This window comes from Etheostoma spectabile, chromosome 10 (assembly GCF_008692095.1).
Source record: "Etheostoma spectabile isolate EspeVRDwgs_2016 chromosome 10, UIUC_Espe_1.0, whole genome shotgun sequence".
Lineage (NCBI taxonomy): Eukaryota > Metazoa > Chordata > Actinopteri > Perciformes > Percidae > Etheostoma > Etheostoma spectabile.
Window position 1 is genome coordinate 8,091,391 of NC_045742.1, and position 12,590 is coordinate 8,103,980.

Consider the following 12,590-nt stretch of genomic DNA (forward strand, 5'->3'; position numbering starts at 1 on the left):
TGACAGGTGGATTGTCTTGGAGGGACGCAATGACAAGTATGCTCTTTATTACCGCTATTTACAGAGGTCACTGACAGGGAGATCTGTGCTGACTTGTACAGCAGCTCCGCGGAAATATAATTACAGAAGAAAGGCTTGGCGAAGAGTTGCCATTTCAGCATTCTGGTCAGCGGTGGCCACTCCAGTTTACAAAATGCTTTGTGTGCTGAAGTCAGGAGTGTGTGCCAGCTCACTTTAAGCCATTGTAGTTGCTCATTAGTATGGCTGGGTATCGAATTCAATACTTTTTAGGCACCGACTGAATTGCCTCTAAAGTATTGAGTATTAAAAAATGCCTCGTCATCCAATACTCAATTTTAATAAGGAGTAAATCTCATCAGCGTCAGTGAGCCAGTAAGCATAAAGCATGCTTCTACTGAGATCTAATAATGTTTGTGATTTGCTGTCTAATGTTAGACAGGAAAAACTCTACGTTACGCACAGAGATGGGGCTAGGAGCTGAAAAATAAATAAAAAGATTTGTGCCGTAATGTTGGTATAAAAAATGATTGTTTAGGAACCGGTATCAAAGTCACAATATTGGTATCGGTATAGGTATCAAAATGTTTTTTAACCATACCCAGCCCTATTCATTAGCTGAATTTTGCTCAGAACTCTTGATCAGTTCCAAGAGTCTTGGAAATAAGGTTCTGAGTAGTGATTATTTTTGTTCAAAATATCAGAAAATGTCCACAATTTCCTGTAGCCCAAGGTGATGTCTTCAAATGACTTTCAAAATCAGGTGCTCGATTTATAAAGATATATAGACAGTGAATCATTGCAGTTGAGAAGCCGGAACCAGCAAATGATTGCTTGACAAATACTGTATCTTTCACAGCCCTGAAAACTTATTTTCCCATGAGTCATGGTTTCCTATATGTACACACTATTTCCTGCTAAAGCTATTCCACATAAGAGATTGCTTTATTCTTTTATTTTTCCTCTGTTCTGCTCTTCTACCTGGTTTGAAGTAGGCGGGGCTCAGTTAAAACATGATGTCATGTACTGCCATGCACCAAACAGGATTTAGCGCCATTTGAATCTGAAGACAGTCAGTGGGTTCTTTGGTCTCTATCAATTAAATCTAATCAAACCACACCATCACTCATTTAATCTGCTCCCTCATGATCATCAGGCCTGTGTAACGGAGCAGATTAAATGTAGTCTGGCTATCACCAGACCAAGCTGAGCTCAATAGATCTGAGATTGAGCGTTGGTCTGGGGAGTCTGCTCTGTATTGTCTCTGCACAAGGGGCGTGACCAACGAGGATAGTTCAAATGACTCTGAACGCAATTGGATAGTCCTTCAACCAATCAGACAAACAATCTGGGTGACGTAGAAGCGGCATCAACGGGTTTGCTGCGCTTCAGTGGCGTTCGGTGGCCGCTGCTATGTTGAATGTAAACAAGAAGCTGCTTGGTCATCGTGCCGAGAGCGTGCCAGGTAGTTAAGCCAGTTCGTGATTGGTTCTCGCAAAATTGTGAAGCAGAAGAATTAAACGTGCAGGTCAAATGGCCGGCAGAGTGGGCAGGGTTTACCCACTCTAGATGAAATGAGTTTTTGACTGTTAAACCTTTACTAAATAATACCTAAAGATATTCTTTCTTTTTTTTTACTTTGATTGCTACTTATCCAATCGTAAATATTTAATGTTGCAGATAAATTGTTGAGATTTTAAGTTTTTTTAGGGTCTTTTAAACGATAATTTTCAAAAACATTAGTTTTCTGATGTAGGGCTGTTGTAAGACTACAGATACAAATATGTTTCATTTTTTTGTCATTTAATTGTTGATCAATAATTTATAACATGTCAAAAGATTGGGTGTCCAAAAACACACGTTTCCAGAGCCCCCAGTGACATCATCAACATGTTTTTGTTCAACCAACACTCAAAAAACCCAACGGTATTAAATTAGCAATTCATATAAAACTGAGAAAAGCAACAAATCCTCACTCCATCACACTGAAGAAGCCAGAACCAGAGGATAAATGGAATTTGTCCTTGATGAATAACTTAAACGTTTACTCGGTTGCTGATTAATTTTCTGTCAACTGACTAATCAATTCAGCGCTGCCTAGAAAGGGACTCTTCTTCTTGGTCATCGTTGCTTGAAGCATCAAAAACAGCCTTTCCTTTTGATGAATAGCATACCGCAAAGCCTACAAGTTGCTAATTTAATTAATTTTGAATAAAACTACTTGTTAATTCCAGGACATCTTAAAACATTGCTCTCCCTTTTGGTCATCCATTCCAAATAACCAGTTATAAGCATAAAACACACCTGCTCTCAGCTTTGATTAATAGCTGAATATCAGACATGAAATAAGGAAATCTCACTTCGATCCTTGAAACCTCTCCCACTGCCCTTAAGAGCCAATTGTCTTGGACACCATTTCTTTACACCATATTATACAGATGCTTTATGGTCTTTGCTTCAAAAAAGTGCAAGGGTGTAGGACAGTAGCAGGCGTCAGGGGTACTGTACTCAACTGGCATGGGAGTCGTTGAGACGTGTGGCACTGCGCTGCGTAGATCATGAACTGTCTTATTCTGTGCCTCACTGGCTTGCCAGAGGATCTCGGTGTGGCACTAATTTTGCAGTGTCGACTGTTCCAAGGAGTGGTCATGGGTGACTGACTGTCCTGATTCAACTGCATGATCAAAGTTAAAAGGGACTGTAAAAGTGACCGATACCGTAAATGTTAAAACAAGGAACACAGGTTTACTGAAGAATTCATCATTTTACCAACAAAAGATTCTCTTCAAATAAGATATGACAATAATGACACATCTTCACGTTACTTTTCTGTCTCTTTTTACAGATTGTTGTGCATTACTGTGTACTCTCAGTAGGCTTATTAGAGACAGATTTAGCATAATCAAGGCAAGACAGACTGGCCTTTACTCTTCCCTGATTAAAGTAATCCTAAATTTATATTAGAAGTAACACCCTTTGAAACTTAAAGCCTGCAGAAACACAATAGAATTCCCCCAAGAGCCTCTGTGACCTTTTGTACATAATTCAAACTACCATGAATGTCTCCCTTGTATCCTGTTAGTGTCCCCATGTGCATCGCCTGTGTACAGGCAGGACACTTTGATGAGCTGTGAAAAAGATGGCACCTTCAGGTCCTCAGAGTAAAGCATAAATGTTTATAAGGGGACATGCCTGGTCACTCAAGGGCTTATAGCTGATTAGTGCACAAATCCAATTCCTCCTATAGTGGGGGGGGGAGGATTGCAGCTCAGCGGGTAAGACTTGTAGCTATTTTTTAGACGGTGAATCTCTTTAAAAGTCCATGCAGATGAGGGGGATTGTAATCAGGGAGGCTTCTGGGCGGGTCAGCTTGCACTCATCCTGTACATTAATCTGCCAATCTGGACGGGTGTGTACAATTTCCTGAAAGTGATGAGATGTGAGTGAGATGTCCTGTGGCATTGTTAAACCTGTGTGTGTGTGTGTGTGTGTGTGTGTGTGTGTGTCTGTGTGTGTCTGTGTGTTGTGTTGTGTTGTGTTGTGTGTGTTGTGTTTTGTTGTGTTGTGTGTGTTGTGTTGTGTGTGTTGAGAGTTGAGCATCAGGGTTACAAGAGAGTGTGTCACTGATTGCATCTCAGCCCATCGGGGGAACAGAATGATATCCAGCAACTCTGAGAGAGAAAAGGAGAAAAAAAATAAGTTGAAGAGGCCTAGAACAGCTCACAATTTTCATTATCCCTGCATCCTGTACTCCACCCGCAACTGCTTCAGTTTTTTTGGGAAGTCTCTCTGGGGCCGGTGCTTCCTCGCAGAGTGACAGTTTGCTATCCTGGCTTCATTGGAAGGTTTTGATGCTTGATGTGAAACGAAGTTGATCTCATTTGGGGAAAGAAGGAGTTTGATAATCTAGTCTTACAGCTCAGCCAAGAGAGAAGTGAATGTGAGTGTGTGAATGAGAGTGAGTGTCAGGAGGCTGTGGAAAATGGCTGGTAATAAACACTTCCGACACACCGAGGCTCCCATCCACATTCCACTCAAGGATTTTTTTCCAGACCAGTCACATTCTCATCCCCTTTGTCCACATTTTAGAGCACTGTCTCAATCTGTGAGAATGTTTTCTTATCTTCCCAAAAAAGATTTTAAGACTGATCTATCTAATGTTTGCGTGCACAGACCCAAAAAATGTTTTTTGTCTAATTTGATACACATACTGCACTTTTTTATGCACATTGGGAGATTGGCCTAGATAGTTGGGACATGGACCTGTGTGACTAACATATTTCACTGTCATGTTCTTTATAATTTCATGATTTGGTTTATCCAACCCTTTCACCACAAACGTTTACTGTACAGTTATGCATTTTTTAGAAATATGTCTTTTAGCTTATCAGAGCTATTTGTTTAGTACAAAATTACAAACTGGAATAATTCTGCAATTTTACCCACATTACAAAAATAATGGTATTTTCTTACTAACCTCTGGTGGAATCTAGCCATGCAGGTAGTTTTGTTGAAACTCCTTAACCAGGGCTGAACAATAAACCTTTTTTTTTATCATCATTGCGATGTCTTGTGCGATAAACACATTGTGAAAGACTGCGATGCATCGCAAAATGCACTTTTTGAGTTAATTGAAAGTAGAGTATTAGCAGAAAATGTAACTATAATTTTTTACTTTCTTTTTTGCGATCATTACAATGTTCAAATTGTTCGATAAAATAATGTTGGAACTGTCCTTTAAGTTTAATAATTTATCAAGAAATGTGTTGTATTTTAGCAGTATATTGAAAGCAACAGAAAGGCAGAACTGAATACACTTTAATATAGAGCTGGTCAGTGGTGGAATGCAATGTACAAATACTTTGTTACTGTACTTAAGTACATGTTTACTTAAGTAGAATCAATAGTGCATACTTTTGACTTTTACTTACTTAACTTTTTACATTTTCTGATCAGTCTTTCCCCTGCCAAACGTCACACATTTGTCTCCTCAGTGAAGTTTGGTTGCCATAGAGATATATGGGGCACTGCCGATCCTTCATTGGCTTCCAAGCCGGCTCCGGTGCTCCAGAGCTTGGGCGCAGCACCGCTGACCCTTGGTAACACAGCCTCCGGTAAAAGTGAAAATGAAAATGTTTGTTTTTTATTATTCCGGTTTATAAATCATAGTTGCCATCTATTTCTCTCCACAGCGTCACATATTACCATAGAAAATGATAATATGCACTTAAGATTAAGAGAATAAATCATTATGCAATTACTTTTACTTTTAAACTTAAAGTACATTTAAAATCAGGTAATTTTTACTTTTACTTAAGTAGGATTGTCATTGAGGTACTTCTACTTTTACTAAAGTAAATATGTGTCTGGTAATTTGTACTTTTATTTAAGTGGGCTACTGAGATCTGGTACTTCTAAACTGGAGCTGGGTGATATGGAGAAATTCAGATATCACAATATTATTGACCAAATACTAATACTGCGACAATATTATAGGGTTGACTATTGGTGGTTTAACAAAATATTTTCACAATTTGATTTTAGAAAAATAATCATCAACAATGTGAATATGATGATTACGTGGGTAAAGGTAAATACAATAGAACAGCTAGAACAGTATGGTAAGTAATTCTATAACTTTACTGTAATGCAACCTTTAAAACCAGGAAAATACACTCATATATTACAATATCCAAAATCTGAGACAATATCTAGTCTCATATCACAGTATCGATATAACAATATGTAAAATCAATTCATTGCCCAGCCCTAGTTTAATATATATATATATTTTTATTGCAAATAATACCGTCGCAATATTCAATAACGTTATCACATATTTTCCTCAAAGTGCAGCCCTACTTTTGATTTAGGGAATAATCCTTTGAAAAGTGGTGCCTGCCCATTTTGTGGATTAATGAGAACAGCAAAGACACAAAACACGTAAATATGATTCACCTCCATTATAGTGGGGTGGATGCAGAGCTTTGAGACAAAAATCTAAATTCAAACCAACCCTTTAATTTGTTCACTATGTCACAGGCTGGTAAACACAAAAACCTATCCATTAAATATGAATTTTCATTTAAATATGTCATGTCCCTTGTTAGCATTGCTGCTCTGTGTGCAGAATCGGACATTTGGATGGTTGACATGCAGACAGCATCATGGGTCAAAATTCTAATTCTGTGTGAGATATGAGATGTACAGTTGAAATTAAAAATTAAAGCATGACGTGAATGTGTCAAAAAAAGTCACATGCCACTGTGATGTACTGATTTACCCGTCATTTAACCAGCAACTGACACTTACTGGATGTTAGTTTGAGGTTATCGTCATGGGGAAATTGAAAGGCTCCTAAAAAATATTATTGTGTGAAACTGCCACTAGTTTTAGTCAAACTGACTTGATATGAACAATGTGCATACGTTTTAACTCAACGCAGGGTAAATGAATTTGATTGTGAAGACTTAAGCAGGCAGAATAAGGAGGTGATGCTCTTTTTAAGAGGGGAAGTCACGTATGACAAGAGTTCACGGGTGAGGTTTCATGGATGGCGAAGTAGCAGTGGGGGTGGGGCAGTGAGAAGGGGATAAGTGTGTACTTTTGAAGATGAATCAGATGGATTAGTGTTATCTGAGCCCCTTCATTCCTTTCCTCTTCTCTCTCTTTCTCCAGGTAGAGGGGGTGGAAGCCTCAATGGTCTGAAGAAGAGGCCGGCAGAGGTCAAGAACTGGGGAGGGGAGTTTGGGGGGGAAATCGGCATAGAGTCACAACCGGAGGAGGGAAGAGGAGGAGGCGAGAAAGGAGTGAAATAATCCAGTGGCGAGTCTCTCAGGAGAGCGTCGGTGGTGAAGCGGAGGGAGTCGGGATACCCAGCATGCAGGCAGCATGGAACGGGTGAGGGAGCAGCGGCCTTTCTGCTCACTGTCCAAGAGCCAGAGAGACCGAGAGAGATACTGCGAGAGAGACAAGGATCGGGAGCGCTGTTACACCGCCTCCTCTGCTGACCAGGAGGAGGGCGCCTGCCGCGTGCCCACTCAGAAATCCTACAGCTCCAGCGAAACGCTCCAGGCCTTTGACCATGACCCTTCACGAATGCTTTTTGGAGGCAGAGTCAAGGAGATGGTCCAAAAGGAAAGCGCAGAGTACAGCAGGCCAGGTTAGCAAAGCAAATGTTTACTCTGATTTTTCAATATTTGTCACACCCATCTCTATACAATGAGCTAATGGGTGTGGTTATGAAGACAATTATATTTAACTTTAAAGCCCATATTGTCCATTTGCTGACGTTGGCTACAAAAAAGTATGATTACTAGTTAGAAATGTCTGTATTAATTTAGGAACTTACAGTTTTAGCTCTCCAATTCTGAAGAGGAAATGTGACAATAAATCTGAGATTCCAGTTAATTGTTGGATTATAAATATGACAAACAACAAAATCCTCATATCCATGTTCATTTACTAATGTTTAACAGTGCGAGACATCATTAGTAAACAAACATGGATGCTGGGATTTTGTTGTTTGTTCTGTTTACTAAATTATGTGAATTCTACCATTTTGCAGTTCCATACTCCACTTATTCTGTGCAAGTTTACCAAGATATAACTGTATGATGCCAGGATGCTAGATAGTGGTAAACACAATTAGATGATGTCAAACAAAGGCCCAATTTAGTTTAATGTCCCAATACTTTCAGAGAAAATTAACATTACTGTAGGTGAGAAACAGTGGGGCCACTCTGACCTTCTAAAATGTTCATACCCTGCTGGACAATGTAAAATAATGAAAGAAAAAAAATGAAATTGCTCAGTAAATAACCCTATGCTTTAATTGGCAGTTAGAAACTGTGCTAATTTCTGTAATTAAAAAAGTTTGAGCAGTTTATTCTATTTTATGGCACTCCATTGGCTCATAGGATTGCAATTAAAAAATGTATCCATTACACCCTTACATTTTCTTGGTGCTAATTGGTGCCCATTTCAGAATTAATAGCATAACAATGAAGATGTGGGAAGAATGCTTTTTTTCTTTATAACTTTTTCTAATCTGGGCATTTAGTGTCAACGACTGTTTCTTACATCAACACAGTTCATGTCAGATTTAATGTTATTCATCTGGTAGTGGAAAAAACATATTTTGTGTAAATGTAGCTACTTTATCTGTTCACAGTGTGTGTGTGTGTGTGTGTGTGTGTGTGTGTGTGTGTGTGTGTGTGTGTGTGTGTGTGTGTGTGTGTGTGTGTGTGTGTGTGTGTGTGTGTGTGTGTGTGTGTGTGTGTGTGTGTGTGTGTGTGTGTGTGTGTGTGTGTGTGTTGGTGTATAAAATAATAATTTTAAATGAAAAAGAAATCTGCTTTCTGTACACTTACTTTGAAAGGGTTTCTCTGCACCATTTCCAACAACACGAAATACATAACACAGGGACAAAACAAAATTCACTCACTTTGTGACCTCTTACTTGAAATTAGATCATCATGAACATCTTTTTTACGTTGTGCCACATTAATTTTATTATTTATAATTCTACTTATATTTTTGAGTTGTAACAGTGTTAACACTTCTGTCCTTGAAATCGTAAAAAAAACATTATTGATTATAAAAGTGCAGTACCAATAATTTCTGTTACGTAAGTGAATACATGTTAAGTATTTCTGCTTTCCAATGAGCTTATTTAATGTTGTTTACACTTAAAATACATTTACATGAAAATATGGAAAAGGAAGGTTTTATCTACAATAACTTCAACTTCAGGTTAAATCACATGAATAATAATAATTTTTGGTATCATACAGACCAGATGGCAAAACATGTCATGCATGGATGACTAAATATAGGTTTTATTTGACAGATATGCAGTGATTCAAATATTAAGGATAGTTTCTCGTTTGTTCTAGGCCTTTCTAATGAGATCAACATGAGATATTTTTGTTTATTGGCCATATTCCTGCATCTTAAATTTAGTTTATTTATTTTTGCTTAGATGCCGCAGTGTCTTTGAAGGCTTTGCAGGCTATTATTTAATTTCTAGTGAACACCAGAGCCTCAAGTAATTCCAAAATGAAACAGACACAAGCTTTATGGTAATGATTTGATGTGAAACAGACAGTGTCTGAAACAGTTTCTGATTAGAATAAATAATTATTCTTTTCTTCATATGTGTAGATGAACACAAGATGCTGGATTTTATGTGACTTGTTTTAGGTTTAAATATGTAATCAAAGTCGGTCATTATTAAAGCTCACCTTCTCACAAAATCAGTTTGGGCTGCTCTGTGATTCGCAATAAAGAAAATGTTTTTGAGCATCTTGATAAGTTGAGAGTGTGGGAGGATGTTGTTAAGGCTTTAATTCAACAATTACCCCCTCCCATTCTACCCTGCTCTTAGGTTAAGTTTTTTTTTTTTTGTTAACTTTACCATTTCTATCATTCACAGGGCAGACGTTCTCGCTGAGGCAACTCGGTTTCTGTGAGCCATCGGCTCGCAGAGGCTTGGCGCTCTGCCCTGAGACGGGCCTCTCCCACCCACTCAGCAGCTACTCCAGAGGACCGGTCGCTACAGAAAACCATGAACCTGTATCACCGGAACGTACCATGACTCTTTGGGGAACGGGGCCAAAGTCTGGGCAGGATTCATGCCTCTCCAGTCGCTCTAACTCAGCGCTCACTCTCACTGACACGGAAATGGACAATAAATCGGACAATGAGATGGGTGAGTAGGGCACACTTTTCATTCTTTTATCTTAGAATGCGTATTTGTTTGCGGATCACGCCTTCATCGCTTTTCAAAGGGGAGAAATCTGTATGTAGAAAAAGTAGCAGTAGGTTGGATTATGGTTGGCGCTGGAGACAATGCCCTGATTGGTGGAAGGAAGTGGAGGCGCGATTGGTTGGGCTGGTATCTGGAGAGGCATTTGCAGCTGCCTTTCATTGGATCAAAGGCGTGAATCATTGCTGCATGCGGAAAAAAAGAATTTGGCCTTCCCATTGAGCAGTTCCCAGTCACCTGGTCCTTCACCACAGGAAGCAAAGGAGTTTGATAAAGTTTACCCATGGGCTAGCGTATAATCAAAGATAGCTTTGTGTGCCTCAAGTCTGAGACTTTGCTTAGAAATTCTGCAGTGGTTGACTGGGCATGCACAATAGCTGATTATGGGTACAATGGTTTGAAGTGCAAATTGCTGGAAACCGAAGACAGAGGATTTGGGTTCTCTGTTTGAAGAAGGCAAATCTTTGTTGCATCAAATGGTGTCAATGTACATAAGGTAGCTGCATATCCGTACTGCTGTTAAATGTACACTTTTAAAAACATTATTTTTGTTATCTTGTTTGTTCTGTAAAGTTAGTTTGCAATTTGGGAAAAAAAAATGTTATATCTCTTTATCTTCTGATCTACTTTAAAGAGTCATTAAGTCATTTTCTCTTTCTGCATTATGTTTTTCAGTATATGTTTATGTACGTAATATTTCGCCCCTGTCATTCACCATTGGTGTATTAGTGGGTAAATAAGAGGAAAATTTTAAAGCACTTTGTCCGGTAAGGTAGAAAGGCGCTACATTCAACGTCCATTTACCGTTTAAATGTATCCTCTCGGCTTCATATGTTTTAATGTAAAGCTTTAAAATGTCTTCTCTGATGTTGAGTGCTCCTGACATTGTACATTATTCATCATCATCATGGTGCGAGCCATCATCATTAAAACACATTAAATGTAAAACTCTTAATTATTTTTTAAGAAAGCGATGATCTCAAAGAGTGGCAGGCAGTTAAAATAATTAGGGTTGATTACATATTCCTGGCAAGAACATTAAAGACAGGGTAGAAAGGAAAATGTCTTGTGTCCGTGTGCTATCAATTTTTATTCTGAAAACATTGGCTACAATCTGACATTTGAGACAAGTCATTTTCTTAATGGCAGTATTCATCATGGTGAGCTTACGGGGAGGGAGCTGAGCAAGTCTTTTTACCTTTTCAAAATGCCATCAGAATACAAACCCATGTATGTGTTCTGTTTCTGGCCTTTGCAATGGTGAATACACTGTACTGTATGTAGGCCATACATGTATGAGTCTCACAAAGCTCAGCCTAACCACAGAGGTGCAGGTAAACATAACAGTCCCCTCCTTAGCGCGTGACTCAAGTCATATTTGTTGTTGCAAATAGACAAGACAAGAGTCTGGCTTCAATAGGTTCTCTATTGAGCTTTGATTGCACCTGCCCCCACCACTGAAACTACATGAGAACACACACATGCACACGCACACACGCGCGCACACACACACACACACACACCCTACGCCCCTCTGGCATACCTCCTCTGGAGATTCTTTTGGAAACATCTCAAGAAGCCGCTGATTGGCTCTAGTTAGTACAACATCCCACTGACACTTTATCTAACTCGCTATTTTCTCAATTAGTTTCATTATAGGGTAAATAAACAATACCTGCTAGATCTTTATCCCAGGTGCCATGCCTTTTCTTAATCTTACAAACGCAAAACCATCTAACAACTATTTTTCTGTTTGCGCTTGTTGTTTTTAAATGGCACATCATTTAAATATGCTAAAAACAGTACGTAGGAAAAACAATGTGAACAGTCCTTTTTGTTATCTAGATTTTTAGCCGGTGCAAAGAAAAATCCTGCCCACTGTTCCACCTCTATAGATCTTGGTCTCTTTTTCGTCAGGAGGCTTTGCACTTTTGACTTTCACTATTTAATGAAGCAGCTAAGAGAAATGACCCATCCAAAGGTTTCCATCAACTGAATATGCATGCAGAAGCTCCGACAAGGGGCCGTTCAGCCCCACTTATTCATAAATGAACTCAATATTTCATTCTAATTCGCTCTGTTCTACAGAGTGCTTCAACATAGACAAGTACCAAGCTCAGTACTTTCACAGAGCATGGCATCTGAAAGATGTTAACCTTTGTGATTAAAGAATAAGAGGTGCCATTTTTAAAAAAAAAAAAAAAAAAAAAAAAGAAGGAACCTAGGGTTGCCTCTAGCTTGCTGAGTGCAGCCACAGAGACAGAATAAGAGTGGTATTTTTTCTCAATGATACATTTTGTTTTGGCCCAAAATGTTAAAGGGGCTCTAAGCGGTGATTTTTTTAGGCTACAACATATTTTGTCACACACAGCAAACATCTCCTCACTATCTGCTAGCTGCCTGTCCCCTGAACACACTGTAAAAAAAAAACTGCACCAACCTGCACCACCAACATAAACAGTGTTCCAGCCAATAACCAATGAGAATGATTTGTCGGTAGAGGTTCAGGGGTTAGTGTGTGGAAAGGAAGGGGAGAGGAGGGGACGTGATGAGGAGGAGGGAGGAGGGAGGGGCGAGATAGCCTCCGTTTGGTTTGACAATACTTTGAACGTCAACAAGAAGAACCTTAACATCACTTAGAGCACCTTTAACTAAAGTAGATTTTTAGTAGATTTTTAATAAAGAGGAACCAGCCAGTGAAAGACCTGTCAGTTAAGTTCTGTACAGTCCATTGTTTTTAAGATCCGGCATCAACTTTTCAAAATCGTTTTATATCCAATCTTTGTATTTCTCTCTGGTGTTT

The 12,590-nt window shown here is 39.0% G+C and overlaps 1 protein-coding gene and 1 long non-coding RNA gene across 7 annotated transcripts in view; one reads left to right on the plus strand and one right to left on the minus strand.

Annotated features, from left to right (window-relative positions):
• Positions 1–12,590, minus strand: part of LOC116696537 (uncharacterized) — a 376,836-nt gene that overhangs the window by 294,756 nt on the left and 69,490 nt on the right. The gene's annotated exons all lie outside the window — the stretch shown is intronic.
• The window catches only part of si:dkey-237h12.3 (teneurin-3), a 150,833-nt gene that overhangs the window by 7,945 nt on the left and 130,298 nt on the right, over positions 1–12,590 (plus strand). For 5 of the 6 annotated variants that reach the window (XM_032527549.1, XM_032527552.1, XM_032527551.1 and 2 more), the window contains exons 2-3: positions 6,697–7,180; positions 9,455–9,730. In XM_032527549.1, the coding sequence (XP_032383440.1) occupies positions 6,910–7,180; positions 9,455–9,730 (547 nt within the window). In that variant the 5' untranslated portion in view covers positions 6,697–6,909. Of the gene's footprint in view, positions 1–6,696; positions 7,181–9,454; positions 9,731–12,590 lie in introns of those variants that run through there. The other variant, XM_032527550.1, reaches the window with a different exon arrangement.